Consider the following 19,960-nt stretch of genomic DNA (forward strand, 5'->3'; position numbering starts at 1 on the left):
TCTGCTGTAGACATTTATTGAATCATCTGTTGCACCAACAGCACATTGTATTTCACAGAAGATTGGCCACAGGCAAAATAAAATAACCCACCACAAATCTGCTTCTGGGGGCCTTCTTTGGTTCCTTAGTCATCCAGTGTTCACTTTGGCAAACAGACCAGTTTACAGACTTTTGTTGCTAATCTGAGGTTCCATTTCTCTCTGTAGCATTCTGGCTAGGGAGAGACACGATTGTACTTTGGTAGTTTGTCTAAGGCGGAGTCTTCCCGAACGTAAACATTTCACTATACATGTGCGTGCCAGCTCATGAAAGAACTGACGGTGCCCCTGCCCCTGAAGAGTGTACAGTCTAAACAGGAGGCGAACACTGTCATCCAGGCAGGCTGAGAGGAGGTGGGGAAAGGGGCTGGAAGGAGCCTGGGCAGCCCCTGTTGGGGAGGGGCCTGGACTACAACCACCTGCTCTCAGAAATGACATTGCCTGAGGCAGGAGCCACAGCAAAAGCCAACTACGGGAAATGCGAGCATTAGAGAACACTGGCCCCTTTCTCTAAGGTCATCAGGTTTGGAAATTGTATTAAGTTCTTCACTGAAGTACACTGTGTCTGTCTCAAGCTAAGTCATGCTCCTCAAACCCCCAAAAACAAGGAAAACAGGGAGAGAACAGTCACCAAGTCACCAGATCCAAGAAGCACATGATCAATGTTCTTTTTTTTTTTTTTTTTTTTTTTTGAGCCTGTCGCCCAGGCTGGAGTGCAATGGTATGATCTCGGCTCACTGCAAGTTCCACTTCCCGGGTTCACGCCCTTCTCCTGCCTCAGCCTCCCAAGTAGCTGGGACTACAGGCGCCCGTCACCATGCCCAACTAATTTTTTGCATTTTTAGTAGAGCTGGGGTTTCACTGTGTTCGTCAGGATGATCTTGATCAATGTTTTACTCACACTATTTCCGGGCCAAAGCCAAATGGTGGCTCAGCTAACATGACACTCTATACGGCTACAGTGATGTGGAGACGCCACAGGGGATGACCTGGTTCTGCCTCAGTCCTGACTTCCTGGAGAGACGGGCACCAGGGAAGAAGGAGAAGCCTCGTCCTCCAGAACAGAGGCAGCAGCTCCAGCAGCCCCAGGGGCCCCAGCCACAGCCAGAAGCAGCGGTTTTTCATTTAAAAAATTCTACGGTTTGTGCTCTCTGCCTCCCAGCCTGAGCAGAGCCTGGGTGAGCCTGGGAAAGGAAACCAGAGCTGAGCTGCAAGGGGGGTGCTGCAAGGAGGGAGCCCCAGCAGGAAGGGGCTGCAAGGTGCCCCCTATTCCCAACTCCCATGTCTGGAGCAGCCCGGGAGAAGGCCTGCCTCCATCTGCCAGGAGAAAGTCTGTCTGAAGTCATGGGCTTCTATCCCCTCTCCACCAAAGCCGTCCGAGGGCTAGAGGATTAAAGAAGAGGAAGGTCAGGACTACAGCTGGGCCACAGCCTCACTCAGAGCTTCCCAGGGGCCAGTCCCTCCCCTCTCCTGGGGAACCTTGCTCTCACCACCAACATACTTTACACATATCATTTGCTCCTCTGCCAAAGGCTGGGCCCATTCGTGCCACATGTTATTTGGGCTGGAGGGACTCTTTGTTTGAATTCAGCAGCCATCGTGGCCTTTCCAGGCCTGTCCCTGAGGCCCCCCCAGTTTCCCCTGGCCTTGCCCCAGGCATCTGCTGCCGGGAGGGTGGGTCCTCCTGTCTCGCTTCTTTAAAGACCTGTGCTCTGAGACCAGGACTGACCACCCGAAGTCCTACCCAAAGCCTTCTGCACTGAAGGGGGCAACAGAGACACGGGAGCTACACACAATGAACTGGTCTATAGCAGCAGAGAAAGGAGAAGCAGAGGAGGCAGAGACCTGACCCCAGAAAGCAGCACTCAAATAGACGCAGCTGCGCCCACCCACCCGCCTGCTGCCAGAGCCACTCTCCGGAGCCTGCAATCCTGAAGATGCCTTAGCAGGAGCAGGCAAGAAGACACCCCGTGAACCCCCAGGGCTGGCCCAGTGCATCACTGGGAGCCGGGGCTGTCTCCCTCCGTCAGCGTCTTGAAGTCCATGGAGAGGGCCTGCTCTTCAGCCTGGGAAGGCCGCTTCCAGTCAGCCCGGGTCAAGATATAGAGCACCACCCCACCGAAGCAGGCCAGCAGCAGGCCCAGCACATTGGCCAGGACGCCCTCGGGCTCAAACGCACTGTACTTGTCCCTGCAGGGGTGAGAGGAAGGGAGAAGCTGCCCAAGAGGTCACAGGCCAAATGCCCGTATCCTGGGCCTTAAAGATGTCATAGGGATTCCAGCACCAGCCCCTGCCTCCCTACCCTACCCAAAGAGAACGACCACCCCCCACCCCCAACCAGCAATCTCCAGCAATCTCTAATGTAAAACCAGCAATCTCTAATGTAAAAATCTGTATCAATACTCTAGTTCTAAGCAGTTCTCCTGCAGATCCTGCTACGTGATGGGAATAAATAGGGTGCCCATAGCCCAGAAGTTTCTTGGAAAGGATAAAATCAAGAAAGCTAACCAAAGCCAAGCCCCATGCACCCAGTTCTTAGCAAGCATAACTACAGCCACCAGTTGTGAGGCCACAAGAGACGGCTCAGGAAGCCACAGCTGGGGAAGCCGAGGGCAGGGTGAGGTCTGTGCAGGGGTGGCCCAGGCCTGCCCCCTCCCACCCAGGACACTCACCCGAGGTTGAACAGCAGTGCCTCCTTCAGGCCCAGCAGGGCGGTGCCCACGGAAAGCAGAAAGATGGTGGCACCAAAGAAGATGTGCTGTGGCCGGTAGCGGCTCCGCAGGGAGAACGGAGCTCCGGGGAACAGGAAGAAGCTGAAGCCCACCAGCCACTAGGAGGAAAGAAGGTGGCTCTGGGACAGGGCGGCCGGCAACCCCAGCAGCCGAGGTCAGCCCAGGCCCACGCCCACGCGCCCACATGGCGACTGCGAGCCCCTCAGCCCTGCCTGGTTTCCTCCCTCCTCAGCACGGTGGTGGGAGGAGTATTAAGTGCTTAGGGACAAGGGACCCGTCCCCCAGCACTTGAGGCCTTGGCACACTCGCAGATTCGGAAAGCTGGGCTTGTGGCCAAACACGCTGAGTCAGCCATGGGGCGCCTGGGAGCTGGGCACCCTTGGCCGCCAATCCTAGCTTTGCACCCACACAGGCCTGGGAAGACAGCTCTCTCACCTGCACGCACCCCAGAAAACAGGCCCTTCCATGAGGCACGTTTCAGCCCAGCTCCCCTGCCCCTCCCACCTCCCTGGTAGGTGGCCACAGGCCCTCGGTGCTGGAAGGACTCACCTGCACAAAGTACAGGACAAAGACAAGGATCCCGCACCAGCTGTGCAGGCTGTACAGGTCAGCGTAGCCCTTCTTCCTGTGGTAGTCGAACACCGCGACCAAGCCTGGGCCAGAGATAGGTCATGTGAGGACAGGGTTGGACGTGGAAAAGGAAGGGATAAGACAACCCAAGGAACCAGCTAGCAGGGACTTCTGGGCTTTAGTACCAGTTCAATGGCTGCCAGCACCCAGTGGCCCTGCTGGGGATGTTTGGGATGGGGGCGGGCCCATCACGGCTCTGGGGAGGGAACAGAGCAGGTAAAGCGGCTGTTTGCCATACCTGAAGAGACAGGCAGGGGGCGGGGAAAGCTGCGCCCAGGAACTCACCAACCAGGGCGATGACGAGCGCAAAGATGTGCAGCAGCCCATGCAGGACCTTGGTGGTGCGTTTGGCTTCATTTCTGAAGACACGGTAAACCAGTAGGGCTGTGAGAGATGAGAGAGGGAACGTGAGTGCATCCGCCTGCAGTGAGACCTCCTGCCCCCGCAGCAAGGAGGCACCTTGGTGGCGAGGTGAGGTGAGCTGACAGCTTGCAGCAGGAGCCTAGCTGCAGGAACCGGAGGAGAAAGCCAGGTTCCCTGGGGACCCTGGGCAGCTCCTGGCCGCCTCTGAGGGCACCTAAGGTTATGTGCACCTTAACACTCCTCCCCCACCCTCCAACCTCCCCCAACTGTGCACACTCAAAGAGGGCAGGGCAGGAGACTGTACCACAGTCCCCACCACCAGGAGAGGCAGTGAAGGCAGCGCCTCTGCCCTCGTCCCCACCTAAAGGAGCTGCCCGGCCCAGCAGACACCCCACCCCACCCATCTTCTTGTCAGGTGTCCTGCAAATTCCAGGCTGTGTTTGAGGTCCACTGTTGGTCACACTGAGGCAACAAGCAGCCTGAGTTGACCTGTTAGCCACGTGGCTCCTCACACAGGCCCCCACGTAAGCCTGGGCAGATCATCCCACTCTGGCTCCCAAGCAGAACCTTGTGATCCCAGCCTGATCTCCCACTTCCAGAAGAGGTGGGCAAGGCCAGGTCATGTGAGGAACGCCTCTTAGCTTTCTGCTGCTCAGGGGTGGCTGTCACCAGGACCACCTCTAGGAAGAGCCGGTCAACCAGATGCAGATTCGGCTTCCAGGATACCTGGCCTGGAGGCAGGTGGAGGCCAAGCACTGCCTTGCTCCTGCCCCAGGGGGAGGCCTCTAGCTCTGCCAAGTCCAAGACTAACAACACATAGGCGCGTGCGCACACACGCATACAAACTCTCACACGTGCTTACTTTTTTTTCCCTCAGTTCAAACCACCCCTGCAGCAGGGCCTGGTTCAGGGCCCCATTCCTTTCCCTCTGCAGCATGAAGCGCCTGCCTTGGACGCTGTGTGTGGAAACGAGGTGAAAATGCTGGGCCAGGCTGGAGAGGAGCTGCCACCCACCAACCTCAGAGCCTGGGTTTGGATTCCATCTCCCCAGGCTCTGAACCAGCTTCTGTCTGTCTTTTCTAGAATCTTAGATTTGTCCAACCAGAAGAGACCGCAGGGGTGACAAGACCCCTGCAAACTGCCTCTCAGGGACCCCCACAAGCCCGGGCCGAGAGGAGTGGCCCACGGGACTCACCATCTCCCTGCAGGAAGACGAGGCCTATGACCATGCAGAGGGGGTGCGCGTTGAACTGCAGGTCGCTCTCCCAGGCAATGCCGCCTCGGTACAGCCCGAGCCAAGCGCCAGTCATGGCCACCAAGGTCAGGCCCAGCAGCTGGGAGAAGGCCACGTAGTAAGGCAGCGCTGCGGGGGTGGATGCCGCGGCCCCGCCCTCCATGCTGAGGCAAACGCTGCAAGAAAGAGCAAAGCTCAGAGGAGCAGCACACAGCACCACGAGATGTGCACAGAGCCCTTGAGATGCACACAGCCCCCGCAGATGTGCACAGCCCCCAAGATGCGCACAGGCCCCCCGAGATGTGCACACCCCCAAGATGCGCACAGCTCCCCCCCCACGAGATGCGCACAGCTGCCCCCGGAGATGAGCACGGTCCCCCCAGATACCTACAGCCCCCCTGAAATGCACACAGCGCCCCCCGAAATGCACACAGCCACCCCAGCTAGCTGCGCGCAACACCCTCCCAGGTTGCGCACAGCCCCCTCCAGATGCGCACAGCCACCCCCGCTAGATGCGCACAGCCACCCCCGCTAGATGCGCACAGCCCCCCGAGACGCCCCCGCCCCCCCCGCCCCCTCCCGCCCCCCCCCCCCCGCACACGGCACCCCGATGCGAGCAGCCCCCCTGAGATACACATGTCCCCCTGCAAGATGTGCACTACACCGCCCTGAGATGCGGCACAGCTACCCCCATGGTGCCCCGCCACCCTCACCCCAGGCTCCTGCTGGAAGCAGCCCTCGCTCTCCCACCCCCAAGCTCCTTCCCACCCATCGTCCACGGGCAGAGGTCCCAAGTCTCAGGAGTGGCTGAGGGGGGGCCCAGCCTCCCCACAGGGATAGGCGTGACCTGGGACACGACACCAGGAGTTCCATATGCGGTGAAGGGGCAAGGAGAGACACCCCAAGTTCTAGTGAGCGCAAGGGCCCAGTGCCTGGCTTTCTTTTCTGTTTCATGAGGCCCTGGCCTTCCCTGGGTGGGCTTTACAGGTGAGTTACACAGGCGAGCGCGCTCCTTGAAGGGAAGGAAGGGACTGGTCACACCTTTTCTGCAGACGCATCATGAAATACATCTGGGGAGAAATGGGAAGTCTCCCTCCCCTAGCCCGGTTTTTAACTCCAAGCTGGCGATGAGGAGGCTTCCCCACCCCACACCCAGGAGAGCCAGCCCCGCCCCCCCAACCCCCCCCCCCCCCATCGCGCCTGCAGAATAGAAGTGCTCTGACTGTGCTACACACAGGCACCTGTCAGCATACAGGGAAAGGGCGCTTCCCCTCCAAGCAGGGGGCGGGGAGGATCCGCACTCTAGAGGGGCGCTCAGGTGAGGTTTCCAAAACTGAAGGCCCCCAGAAACAAGGCCTATGAGGGGGCTGGGTAGAGCGCAGCACGGCTGTCCCAGGTGCTCCGCCCCACGTGACCCTCCAGGAGGAAAGGAGAGCGGGTGGTTCCTAGGGAAACAGGAATGAGAAGGCCCTGCTAGGAGCCCAAGGGAGTGCCCAGTGCCTGCACAGCCTCGTGCCAGGCAGGAGAGCACCCAGCAGCTGGGGATGGGAGGAGAGGCGGCAGGAGGAGAACAAGCATGGCCTCACCTGCTCTCCCTTCACCTGACAGCGGCCTGTGCGCCACGGAAAAGTGCCGCCATGGCCCACAGTTGCCACTGCAACTGCCACCACCATGGCCACCACCATGGCCACCACAAGCAGACCCCAGAGCACTGCTGCTGCCCCCCACCCGCCCCGGACAGTTCCCCACTGGCCCCTCGACACAGTCCAGCCTCTCCTGGCAGCAACTGTATCAGAACTAGGGGGACAGTGGCCAGCACAGGACCACTGACCCCCTTCATACCCGGCACACGCTCTGCCCTGCAGTGCCCAGGAGCTGGTTTTCAGTCCCTCCCAGGGATGGGCTCCTTCTCTGCTCTCCAGTTCTCTCACCACATCAGACAACTGTTGGCAACTCCACCATTAAAGGGGAGGGGGTGTGTGGGCCAGGCGCGGTGGCTCACACCTATAATCAGCACCTGGGGAGGCCAAGGCAAGTGGATCACCTGAGGCCAGGAGTTCAAGACCAGCCACAACATGGTGAAACCCCATCTCTACTAAAACTACAAAAATTAGCCGGGCATGGTGGCTCACACCTGTAATCCCAGCTACTCGGAAGGCTGAGGCACTAGAATCCCTTGAGCCGGGGAGGCAGAGTTTGCAGTGGGCCAAGATTGCACCACTGCATTCCAGCCTGGGTGATATAATGAGACTCTGTCTCAAAAAAAATTTTTTTTCTGATTAAAAAAAGGATGTGTGTGTGTTAATAATCCACACACACCACAGAATATGGATCAGCAAAAAAAGTAAAATGACAGGCCATCAGCACTTGATCTATATCCTCACACAACTTCTTCCTGAAAAACACATATGAATCCTTTTATAGAAGCAGGATCGTGCCATGTTCTAACCTGCTTTTTAACTGAGGGCGTAGCACACATGGATGTTTGTGTCAATGGATATGCGCCCACATCATCATTTTCGTAACCTCACACTCTTGCATTGCACGGCCATTTTTTAGCCAACTAGTTCCCATTGCTCAGTATTTAGCTAGCTTTCAGTTTTCCACCAAATAAACAACAGGATGTGGCCATGTTTGCAAACATCTCTGCAGGGAATCCTGAAACAAGGGCTAGGTTCTGTTTTAGATTTCTGACACATTCCGTCACATCATCTCCCAGAAACACAGCCCCAGTCCACATTCCCAGGGTGGACGGGAATACAGGATTCCAGAAGCCCCAGCCAACAATAAATCCTGTTTTTGGAACTCCTGCCTCTGTCTTTATCTGTCACCTACAGGGGTATCAGTTCTGTCCCCACCACCCCAAATTCAAGCCCCATTTCTGACAGTTCACTATTCATCTCTACCTGGACATCCCACAGATGCTTCAAACTCAGCTCATTCCAAGTCACCTCCTCTCCCGTCGTCACCAAGTTCTCTCATGCCCTCCCTACTAGCTAGTGGGGCTGCCCTTCTTCCAGGCCCAGGTGACACCTCAGCTTCTCCACAGAAGGCTGCCCAGGTCGCCGCATGCTGGGGCCCCTCCCCTCACTTCCCTCCTGAGCATCCTCACTGCCACACCCAAGTCAGGGCCTGCAGCTTCTCCCTCTTCAATGTGACAGATGCACCAGGGACAAAGCCAGCTCCCAAGGTCATGCTGTCCCCTGCGCAAGAGGCCCCGAGTGCCAGTGAAATGCCAGCTGCCTGGCATGATCCTGCCCGTTTCCATCTGCAGCCCCCACTGTTCCTACTAGGCCCTCTAGGGGAGACGCCTGGGCTCACAGAATCCAAGGACACGGTCTAGCCTGGCTTGCTGCTGCGGACCCCACACCCCTGCCTCCACTCACCAGACACCACGGTGGGCAGACCACTTTGTCCCCAGGCTCTCCCGGAGCCTCCTTACCCTGGCAGTGTCCTGTCTGCTCCTCAAAGGCAGGGACGCTCTCGATCCTCCTTGGGAATCCTTGGGTCTCTAATACTCTGAGTCTAACAGGAAAATGTACTAAAAGAAGTGCTGTCCCCGCCGGTCACTTGTCGTCTGTCCTCTCCAGGTCGCCGCCTCCTTTATTAGATTCATCCCCAGAGAGCCCGGCTTCAAGCAGAATCTGATTAGCAACAAATTAGGAAGAACAGAGGGGACATCACCCCTCCCTCTGCTGGGAGACCTGGCAACTTCCTCGTGCCTCGTGGAGTACAAAGGGCAGGAGAGGCCGGCAGAGTGAGGGGCCGCTGCCAACTCCTTCCTTCCCACCAGGCTGCCCAGGAGACAGCGGACCTCAGAGCCAGGCTCTCTTCTCACAGTGACGACTGCCTGCGGCTTCAACATCCTACAGTGAAATGCCCAGCCTGGCCTCCCGGGGAGTCGGAACCCTAAAGTTGTTTGCTCCCCACCATGGCAGGACAGACGTGTGCTTGGTGTGTCAGTAGGGTGGGGACCCCACAGCCTGTAAGCACCTGCCCTATGCTGGGTACTTCATGCCATCTCTCATGTCACCCTTAAATGACACTGTGTGGATAACAGGAGCATTGCCCCAGTTTGACAGGCCAGGAAATGGAGGCTCAACGAGGACAAGCGACATGCCCCCAAATTCCCATCAGCAAATAGCAGCTCAACTCGACCCGCACGCGCCTGCACTCGGCCAAGTGCTGGGGCCACACAGAGGGGGCCTGGTCCCTGCCCTCAAGGGGCGTGCAGATGAGCGGTGCAGACGCAGATTTTCAGGTAAGGGTGATATAAGTTCAAGCCAGGAGCTAATCTGGGCCTCCAAGACCCGTGCCAATGTGCACACGGAAGATAGCACCCCTGCTTTGATGTCTGTGGGCAACAGCGTCTCTAGCTCTCCTGTGAAACAGTGGCTGCCTGCTCGTGGCTTTGGCCTTTCCAAGGCCCAGGAACTAGGGTGGCACTGTCAGGCTTTCCAGACTGAAGTCAGCAAGGATCTGTGTTGGAGCTCACTGAGGAAGCTGCTTTGACGCAGGGGAAGCTCCCGGGGCGGTGCCCCCCCTCCTGTGCCAGTCTTCCTGCGTCCTCCCCGCCTCGGTTTCACCATGGCACTAAGCACTGGTGCGTGCAAGACAGCAGGCCCTGACCGAAGGTGAGAGGGAAGGGGTTACAGGAAGGCAAACAAGCCACGGAAGCTGCATTTCCATTTGCTCCTAAGGCGGCTGTCCTGGCCCAGGCAGCCCAGGGACCCGGGGCCCCTGGTCATCTGGAAGGAAGCCAGAGATGAACAGGGGCCTCTGGAATGACAGCGGCCTGCTTCCGATTCAAAGGCGAGGCTTCAAAGTCTAAGTGTGAGGATGACGGGAAAGCCCATGGCTGGCCTGCAGGCGATCGCAGTCCATAGATTCTGAGTGTGGCTCTCTGCTTTACAGGAGATGAGCAGATAATCCCTTCCCCAACAGGGCTCTCGGGAGGCCATTCATTGGACGTAATTGACAACCCATTTGTGTGCAGGGAAGGGCTGTGTCCCATGCCAGAGGTGGGGGTGTACAGGAATAGACATTCTGATATCTCTGGACAGAATCTGACGCACCCACAAATGTGTCTGCTGCATTTGCACACCTGGACATCGGGTGAGATTTACTCCCTAGGAAGCAAGCCTTTGAATCGTGGCCCTCATTTCCCAGTCTTGACAGCAAGAATACTCTCTCACCCTTCCCTCCTCACTGGGCAGCCCTGGGACACTGGCTGTTCTTGGGCCCTCTGTGTTCTCAGAGCAGAACTGTGGGCAGCAGCTTCAAGGCCTGGAAGTTGCCACTCTCCACCCCCAAGGGCTCCGCTGCCCTGCAGACCAGAACCCTGCAACCAGAGGGGGCTCACGTAGCCCCTCACACAAGTCACTTGCCTTCCTCTGTGAGAGCTCAGGATGAGAGTGATAGATCTCTGGCAGTTTCTGGAGCTTAGAGCGGTGAGAGTCACCCTTGTCCCCACCCACTCACCCCACCTGCAGCCAGACTCCACTTAATGGAATAAGCACATTAAGGACAGCGTGGCCCGCAAAGCTTCACTGAGCCAAGCATCACTCTCCCTCCCCACACCCACTGCTTTTTATTAAAACGCGACCAGGACTAATCTCATTATTGGGGACCAGACACTGCACATGGTGCACAGCCTCGGGGGCGGAAGGCGGAGCAGGGGAGGCTGGGAAGTGGGTAGCCTGGGCTGGCCACAGCCCTCCTTATCAACAGCAGGGTCTGAATTGAGTTAGGAAAGATTGTGACTGGGGAAAGGCCGATATCTCTTCTTGATGGGTGAAGGGGAAAACAGCTCAATTGCCCTAGAACATCCTATCATGTGATGAAGGAGAAAGCAAAGTGTGGTGTGAGTTATTAGGGTACTTTCTCAGCACCCCAGTAGCCCCAGGAAGGGGCTTCCCAGGCGGTGCTCCCCGTCCCATGCCAGTCCTCCTGCATCCTCCCCACGCCGGCACCAGCATGGCACTAAGCCCTGGTGCATGCAAAGACACCAGGCCCTGAGCAAAGTGTGAGAGAGAAGGCATTACAGGCGGGCCAACAAGCCGCAGGGGCTGCATTTCCATTTCTCCTGGGGTAGCTGTCCTGGCCCAGGCAGCCCAGGGACCCGGGGCATCCAGGCTGCTTGGACCAAGGAACTAGGTACCCAGGAAGCAGCAGAGCCTGAAGTCAAACACTGAGCTCCTTTCTCCCACAAAACAGAGGGCTCCGAATGCTTACAAACAAAAATGTTTCCATTTCCATGAAAATCAGAAGAAAAAAACTGAACATTCAGGGTTGAGGAAAATGTTGCAATTTTTAAAAACTTACTTTAATTAATTTTTTTTTTTTTTTTTTTTTTTTTTGAAACAGTGTCTAACTCTGTCACCCAGACTGGAATAGTGGCATGATCATAGCTCATGGCAGCCTCGAACTCCTGGGCTCAAGGAATCCTCCCACCTCAGCTTCTCAAGTAGCTGGAACTACAGCTATGCTAAAATGCCCAGTTAGTTTTTTCTTTTTTTTTTTGGAGAGATAGGGTCTCACTATGTTGCGTGGGCTAGTCTCAAACTCCTGGTCTCAAGCAGTCCTCCTGCTTCAGCTTCCCAAAGCTCTGGGATTACAGACAGACATGAGCCAGCCCTAAAATGTTCTGTTTAAAAATTAATTTTAATCCAGTATGGATTATACTTGTCTTTATACCAATGCAGTTGTAAAATATAATTTTATTATTATTTTCCTTTTTTTTTTTTGAGACGGAGTCTCGCTCTATCCCCCAGGCTGGAGTGTAGTAGCACAATCTCAGCTCACTGCAAATTCTGCCTCCCAGGTTCATGCCATTCTCCTGCCTCAGCCTCCCGAGTAGCTGGGACTACAGGCGCCCACTACCATGCCAGACTAATTTTTTTTTCTTTTTTTTTTTTTTTTTTTAAGTAGAGGAGTTTCACCGTGGTAGCCAGGATGGTCTCGATCTCCTGGCCTCATGATCCACCCACCTCGGCCTCCCAAAGTGCTGGGATTACAGGTGTGAGCCACTGCGCTCGGCCAATTTTTTTTTTTTTTTTTTGAGACAGAGTCGCACCCTATTACCCAGGCTGGAGTACAATGGCAAGATCTCGGGTCACTGCAACCTCCGCCTCCCGGGTTCAAGCGATTCTCCTGCCTCAGACTCCCCGAGTCTGAGATTACAGGCGTGCGCCACCACGCCCAGCCAATTTTTTGTATCTTTAGTAGAGACGCGCTTTCACCATGTTGGCCAGGCTAGTCTGGAACTCCTGACCTCCTTATCCGCCCACCTCAGCCTCCCAAAGTCCTGGGATTACAGGCGTGAGCCACCGCACCTGGCCAATTGTTATTTTTTTTTTTAATGGAACAAGGGGCCCATGAAAGGCCCGGTGCAGCCCAGGTTAGAGAGATGTGATTTCAAAACAGGCTATTTATAACCATCAGCTCCTGGACAAGCCAAGTCTCTTCTCCCAGCCTGCTTCCTAATCTATAAAGTGGAAGGATATCTGGATCTACCTTATTGAACACAGAAAGAGTAAGTGGATAAACGTGTGCCAGTGCCCAGCACAGTGCCTGCCACACAGAGGGCATTCTATCAAAGAGCAATCTTACAAAAACGAAATCTGATCCTAAGAGCACCTTAGGAAGAGTGGTACTGCCGACACGAGGTTTGGGGCCACAGAGAGCCAGATGGCAGCCATCTCTAATAAATCCACACTCCCTTTCTGTCCACCATTACCCCCCCACACCAAGCAGAAGCTCCTGGAGCTGGGAAGAACACAGGATGGTCTGCTTTTAATCTGTGACATCATTTTATATTCCCAAAATTCATTTATGAATTGCTCAGACAGTAGAGTGCTTTTTCCCAGTGAAGTTATGCTTTTAGAGGGGGTTCATTTCTCTTTTTTTTTTTTTTTTATTTGAGAGGGAGTCTGGCTCTGTAGCCCAGGCTGGAGTGCAGTGGCCGGATCTCAGCTCACTGCAAGCTCCGCCTCCCGGGTTCACGCCATTCTCCGGCCTCAGCCTCCCGAGTAGCTGGGACTACAGGCGCCCGCCACCTCGCCCGGCTAGTTTTTTGTATTTCTTAGTAGAGACGGGGTTTCACCGTGTTAGCCAGGATGGCCTCGATCTCCTGACCTCGTGATCCGCCCGTCTCGGCCTCCCAAAGTGCTGAGATTACAGGCTTGAGCCACCGCGCCCGGCCGAGGGGGTTCATTTCTCATTCCCTTCCACCAATGCCATCTAATGTCACTGAACCACCCGGTATTAGCAGGAGCCCAAGCTCTGCCTGCCAAGGGAAGGTGGTGAGGGCAGAAAAGTGGTAGGACAAGACTGGGCGCGGTGGCTCACGTCTGTAATCCTAGCACTTTGGGAGGCCAAGGCGGGCAGATCACTTGAGGTTAGGAGTTTGAGACCAACCTGGCCAACATGGTGGAGGGGAGGGGAAGAGAGGGGAGGGGAGGGGAGGGGAGGGGAAGGGAAGGGAGGGGAGAGAAAAGGAGTGGTACAAGCAGGGTGGTTCCACCTCCAGCTCTAGGGGGCTCCTCGTGCAAGGGGTGGGGCTGCCGCCGCCTATATTTTCCTGCCACCACCAAATTTCACAGGAGAAATCCAGGCAACCAGAGGAGGTGGCAAAGTTTTTTGTTTTTTTTTTTTTTTTTTTCCTTTTTTTTTTGTTGTTGTTGTTTCATTAGCTATTAAAACAAAGGGGTAGAATCTAGGTGCCCTAGATGTAACTTCATTTACGGAGTCAGAAAATCCACAAAGGCTGCCAAAGTGGAATGAATGAGAGGAGAGGAGCCACCAGAAAGGAGAAGTCTGGGAAGGGGGCCCTAGATCCACACGGATGATCCTCACTTCGTGATACAGTCGGGGACGGGGCAGGGAGGGAGGGAGGGTGGCCCCGCCATCTCCCAGGTGTCAAGGTGGCCGCAGCTCCGCCCTCAGCGCAGTTGGCACCAGCCAGACCCACCAAGGCCACTGAAGGAGTGGGGCTTTCCCACTCGGGAAACTCCCACCCTAGCGCTCAGAAGCTGGGGGCGTCGGGAGACACAGGCGGGGACCTGCGGCTCCACGTTGCAGCCCCGGCCCTACTCCGGGCAAGAGACAGTGGCTCCGGTTTCAAGAGGGCAGCCGTGGCAAAGGCTGGTTGGTCCACTTGCACCCTACCTTGCTCTAGAACGCGGCGCAGGAGCAAAGATCCAAACTCAGGGTCACTGGAAAGCGGGGGTCTCGGTTCTAACTTCAGCAGAGACCCGGCACCCGGGCAGGCCAGGGCGGGGGCCTCCTGGACCGGGAGAGACTGCGGTTCTGAGAGGGCAGGCGAGCCCTGCAGCCCTCGGACCCAGGGTGCGGGTCGGCGCCGCAGTCCGGTGTGCGGCCGCAGGGGGCAGGTGCGAGGCCGGCTGCGACTTGGGAGGCCGGCGTGGTCCCTCCCTGCGCAGTCGGGGCTCACCTGGGCCACCCCCGCCCCGCACCCCTGCGCGCTCCGCTCCCATCCCCGGCCCGGCCACCTACCTCGCCTACCCGAGCGTCCCGCGAGCCTCCCCGCGCCGCGCCCGGGTCGCTCGGCCGGTTCCGCGGGCCGTGGCGTGACGGCGTCGCCATGGCAACCGGGCGGCGAGCGGGGCGGGGTCTCCCAGGCCGGAAGTGGCGCACGCGGCCCCCGGGGCTGCCCTCCACGTGCCAGGCCTCAGCGGTTGCAGCCACGCTCGGGACTGGGCCCTGCCAGCTCCGGCCCCGCACGTAGGCGAACCGCTGTCACCGTGAGCCCGGCCTCGCGACCCCCGTCCGGGGTCCCCACGATCGTGGGCGAGTGGGGTCTGCGGCCCGCGGGGATGGAGGGCCGCGGGGTTGGCCCGGGCAAGCCCCGACTGCGCATGTAAGGACCTGGGGTCAGCCAGGCCTGGGGGTGGGACGGGCCCTGAGAAGGGCAGGTGCCAGGGGCGAGACCCGCCGCCCTTCCCCGGCTTGGCCCCAAGCTTCCTGATTTTCTCGCTCCACGCCTCCCCTTCTGCCCTCCACCTTCTTCCCTGCCCTGCTCTCGCCCCGCCCGGGCCCAGGAGGCCACTAGATGTCAGACCGGGTTCAGGCCTTGGCCACGCCGCTGCTCCGGGAGCTCTGGGGGCACGTCCCCAGCCCCCACCGGGGAGACGACACTGCCGGGAAGGCCGGGACTAACCCCCGCCCCCGCAGAGTAGCCTGCGGGGAACACCGGTTCCACCAGGCTCTCACGAAAGCCGAGACCTTGCCGTCCGCAGCTTCCCCTGCCCAAAGCGCGGAGAAAGGAGGGCGCCGAGGCCAAGACCAAGACCGGGAGCCAGCCCCTTAGGAGCCGGGTCCAGGCCCCCGGTCCAGGAAGCGCTGTGGGTAGATAAGGGGTCCAGTTCAGACTTCCTACAAGCTGGGAACAAAGGGTTCTTTCCTGTCTGATGCCGGGCCAGATGTAGCAAGCGCCTAGGGTTAGGAGGGAAATGGGGTTTCCTCCCCGCAGAGGGAAACCGGCCTCGGTTCAGGAACGCCCTCCCCCACCTGCCCTCCAGGCACCAAGGTTCTGGGAGGCCGGGGGGCAGGGAGACCTGCTTACTTGAATGCACTTTGTGTAAACTGTGGGCTTCCCACGGGCAGTGGGCAAGGTAGGCCCTGGGGATCCAGTACTCGCTGAGTACACATTGAGCAGAGTCTCCAGCGCCAGGCGAGACGCACAGGCGTGTCCACTGCACATGGCATACCGTGGCACATGGCACACCTTCCACGGGCAGGCACAACCGGCTGACACAGCAGGGCCCACCCCCTCAGAGGGACCAAGCTTAAACCCTCCGACAACAGAAAATTTTTAGAGTATCTTTCAGTTGGAGGAAATTAATGGATAATTTAAGGTAAGAAACAGCTTCCTTAGCGTGCTAACAGGCAGAATCCCTGTGTATTGAGCCATGTCCTTTGTTTGGTCTGTGGATTTGGACTTGGAGAAGGAGTCCAGACCGGCTGAGCAGGACTGAGTTCCCTGGTGAGAGCCCTGGGCCTTCAGCCCCTTCCAAAGCCAGGAGAGACTCCTGCTGAGGAGTCATGGGGGCACTTTGGCTTCCCCCTCACCCCACCGCCCTGCAGCACTGGGCTGCAGACTTTTCCCTCAGGAGGGAGAACAGCCGCCTCCCTGCCAGCAGTGTTCTCAAGGGCCTATTTCCAGTGGGGAGGGGTGGGTGAGGATATTCTGAGGGAGGGAGAGGCCTGCACACCCGCTGCATGGCGGGGGCGCATGGCTACACCCAAACCCATTTTAAAGAACAGGCAATGCCACCAAACTGCTGTCCGGCACTAGGGCCCAGAGGGCTCGCGCCAGCTGCCAGACTGCCTACCTTGTAACCCTGTTCCTGCTGCCTTGGAAGCCTGAGAAGTGTGCAGTCCTTCAGCTTGGGAAAGGTGGGAAAGGAGAGGACCCTTCCTGCCCTTTCTTGAGTGGCCCAAGATGAGTCCCAGGGCCTCCTGAGTTGTGCTCACACCTGTAATCCCAGCAGTTTGGGAGGCCGAGGCGGGCGGATCACCTGAGATCGGGAGCTCGAGACCAGCCTGACCAACACGGAGAAACCCCATCTCTACTAAAAATACAAAATTAGCCGGGCGTGGTGGCGCATACCTGTAATCCCAGCTACTCGGGAGGCTGAGGCAGGAGAATCACTTGAACCCGGGAGGCAGAGGTTGTGGTGAGCCAAGACCCCGCCATTGCACTCCAGCCTGGACAACAAAAGCAAAACTCCATCTCAAAAAAAAAAAAAAAAAGGAAATGCTGACTGTGTTTCCCGTGTTTCCACTCCCGTGTTTCCCCTCCCTTCCCACACCACGGAGCCACGTAGCCTTTCTGTTCTCAGATGGACCAAGTTCACTCCCACCTCTCCATGGAATGTTCTTTCCTGGATCATCTCTGGGCGCATTCTTTCAAATCTCAGCTCAAATATCACCTCCTCAGGCCTTCCCTGACCATCCGGAGGGCAGCTGGGGCAGGGGTTGGGAGGTAGGAGTGCTCCTGGATTCCACTGCTGGGAAGCCAGGCCTAGAATGCCCCGTGGTCTCTGACAGAAAACATTTAAGGAGCGGGAAGCATCAAGGAAGCAGGCAGAATGTGAAGAGAGAGCTGGAGACCCAGGCCGCAGACCCACCTGGCACCTGGCTAGTCAATTCTCCCTTGCTAGGGTTACCAGATTCAGAAAGAAGAGGAAAAAATAAAAAAAAGATTCCCAGTTAAATTCAAATTCAGGCCAGGCGCAGTGGCTCACGCCTGTAATCCCAGCACTTTGGGAGGCCGAGGTGGGTGGATCACCTGAGGTCAGGAGATCAAGACCAGCCTGACCAACAAGGTGAAACCCTGTCTCTACTAAAAATACAAAAATTAGCTGGGCAAGGTGGCAGGCACCTGTAGTCCCAGCTACTCGGGAGGCTGAGACAGGAGAATTGCTTGAACCTAGGAGGCGGAAGTTGCAGTGAGCCAGGATGGTGCCACTGCACTCCAGCCTGGGCAATGGAGCGAGATCACTCAAAAAAACAAAACAAAAATTCAAATTCAGTTATTTTTTTCAGCATGAGCATTTCCCAAATATTACATGCAGTATGCTAAAAATGTATTCTGGCTGGGTGCCATGGCTCACGCCTGTAATCCCAACAGTTTGGGAGGCTGAGGCAGGCGGATCACTTGAGGTCAGGAGTTCAAGATCAGCCTGGCCAATGTGGTGAAACCCATCTCTACCACAAACACAAAAATTAGCCAGGCATGGTCGTGGGCGCCTGTATTCCCAGCTACTGGGGAGGCTAAGACAGGAGAATGGCATGAACCCGGGAGGTGGAGGTTGAAGTGAGCCAAGATCACGCCACCACGCTCCAGCCTGGGTGACAGAGAATCTGTCTTAAAAGAAAAAATAAAAAGATGTATTCCTTACATGTGAGCAGATGTCCTGTGTTTCATCTGACAATCCTACTGCTCTTGATTGGGTGTGGGAAGGACAGGGACAGGGCCTCCTGCAGTTCTAGCCCCTCCCAGCAATAGCTTCCTCCCTCATCTCTGAACCAGTTAACCCTCATTCAGCAAGAACTTCAGGCAGAGGCCCTGACCTTGGGCAGCAGAGGATACAGAGGATACAAAGGGATAAGAGATGGATCCCCAGTCCTCAGACACTGTAAGATTCAAACGCACACCATTCATTCTTAGAAGAGTTTTATTTTTGTACCTTCTCTGTGCCAGGCACTAGGTGAGATATTGGGGAACAGTGAACAAGACAGGCACCACCCCGTTCTCACGGGCCTTCAAGTCAGGGGAGCTGCACAGACACTTGGGGAGAGCCTTTGAAACTACTCTGCCCAAGCCCATCTCTGACCAGCTTACAGAGGGAAAACCAGGATTAGATACAGGGCATAGGAGGGCCCTCAACCCAGATGTGAGGGTCAGGGAAAGCATATGGGGTCATGACAGAATTATCGAGCCAGAAGATGCTCAGGTGTTAACCCAGCAGAGACAGGGAGGAGGCAGGAGTGTCCCTGGCTAGAGGAGCAAGGATGATGCAAGGGAAGGCTGTGGGAGGCTAACCTGCAACTCTTAGGGCTCCCGGGCTTATCTTCATGAGGATTTGCCGGAGCCAGAGAATAGTGCAGAGCTGAGCCACAGGCTGCAGAATCAGCATGCAGGAGCCAAGCCCTGTCCAGCTCAGGAGGGGGACTGCACTGAGGGACTTCACAATTGACAAACACAGCCCCTGACCCCGTATCCTGCAGTGGGAGCAGCCTTAAGCCCGTGGGTATCATCTTCCGGGCCTGCTCCATGAGAAACTTGAAAGTACGAGGCTACTTTGATGAGCTTAAAATAGACCAATTAATCACTCAGGGAGAAAATCAATCTCCCAGCTTCAGGGGAGGGGACAGGAAAGCAGTAGTCAGGACCTGCCAGAGCAGCCAGCAGCACAGCGGCCAAGTGGCAGGGCACCTGCAAGGCTTCCGGAGCCACCGACGAAGACCGTGAGTCACCTGCAGCCTCTGAAATATGGGGGGAAGGAGGCTGAGGGACGTCATTGCCTGTGAGTTGTCACCCTGCCCCTGGTTAACCCCAAGGCTGGTCCAGTCTGGGAAAAACAAGACAGACAAAAACAGCCAAATACCACTGGGGCAAGAGGGATGGAGAGGCCATGAGAGCAAGGACAGTTAAGCCACTGTTTTTTGGGTTTTTTTGTTTGTTTGTTTGTTTGTTTGTTTGAGACAGAGTTTCACTCTTCTCATCCAAGCTGGAGTGCAATGACAGCTCACTGCAACCGCTGCCTCCCTGGTTCAAGCGATCCTCCTACCTCAGCCTCCCAAGTAGCTGGGATTACAGGAATGCACTACCACACCCGGCTAATTTTGTATTTTTAGTAGAGTCAGGGTTTCTCCATGTTGGTCAGGCTGGTCTCGAACTCCTGACCTCAGGCGATCCACCCTCCTTGGCCTCCCGAAGTGCTGGGATTACAGGTGTGAGCCACCACACCCGGCCCAGTTAACCCACTTAGCCACTTTTACCTCTGCTGGGCCAACGGAATGGGACATAGGGCTGATAAGCAGGGCTAGGGACCAGCTTCACAAAGGAGGTGGCACGGTAGCCCTGGGCACCCAAGGCAAGAGGCAGCCAAAGGAGTGGGCTTCCCCAGATGCCCATTTCATTCCTGGGCAGCCCTCTGGGGAGGCCGCCCTTTCCATGAGGATTCCCTGGAGCCAGAAGAGCAGTGCAGAGCCCGGTCACAGGCTGCGCGTCAGCACACAGGAGCCAAGGATCCAATCTAGAGGAGGTCCGTTTTCTCTCCTTCCTTCCAACAAAGGCTTGCTGGCACCTGCTGTGTGCCAGGCATTGTCCTAGGCCCTGGAGAGACAGTAATAGATCAGACAAGGTGTAATAGATCATCACAAGGTATCTGCTTTCATGTAACTTACAAGAAGTGGGTAGACAGGGAATTAA

The 19,960-nt window shown here is 56.7% G+C and overlaps 1 protein-coding gene across 3 annotated transcripts; it reads right to left on the reverse strand.

Moving 5' to 3' along the window:
- Positions 1-14,648, reverse strand: LOC101019491 (cytochrome b561). 3 transcript variants are annotated; one of them, XM_003913259.3, is made up of 6 exons: positions 14,515-14,648; positions 4,960-5,174; positions 3,687-3,785; positions 3,321-3,424; positions 2,712-2,869; positions 1-2,229 (listed from the first exon to the last, which is right to left on the reverse strand). In XM_003913259.3, the coding sequence occupies exons 2-6, from the start codon at positions 5,159-5,161 to the stop codon at positions 2,037-2,039; spliced, it is 756 nt and encodes a 251-aa protein (XP_003913308.1). In that variant the 5' UTR covers positions 5,162-5,174; positions 14,515-14,648; the 3' UTR covers positions 1-2,036. The 3 variants fall into 3 exon arrangements, with proteins under 3 accessions (XP_003913308.1, XP_009189231.1, XP_009189230.1); XM_009190967.2 differs by lacking the exon at positions 14,515-14,648 and adding an exon at positions 14,167-14,512; XM_009190966.3 differs by lacking the exon at positions 14,515-14,648 and adding an exon at positions 8,441-11,302.
- Positions 14,649-19,960: the final 5,312 nt, after the last annotated feature.

The sequence above is a fragment of the Papio anubis genome, chromosome 17, assembly GCF_008728515.1.
Source record: "Papio anubis isolate 15944 chromosome 17, Panubis1.0, whole genome shotgun sequence".
NCBI classification, from domain to species: domain Eukaryota; kingdom Metazoa; phylum Chordata; class Mammalia; order Primates; family Cercopithecidae; genus Papio; species Papio anubis.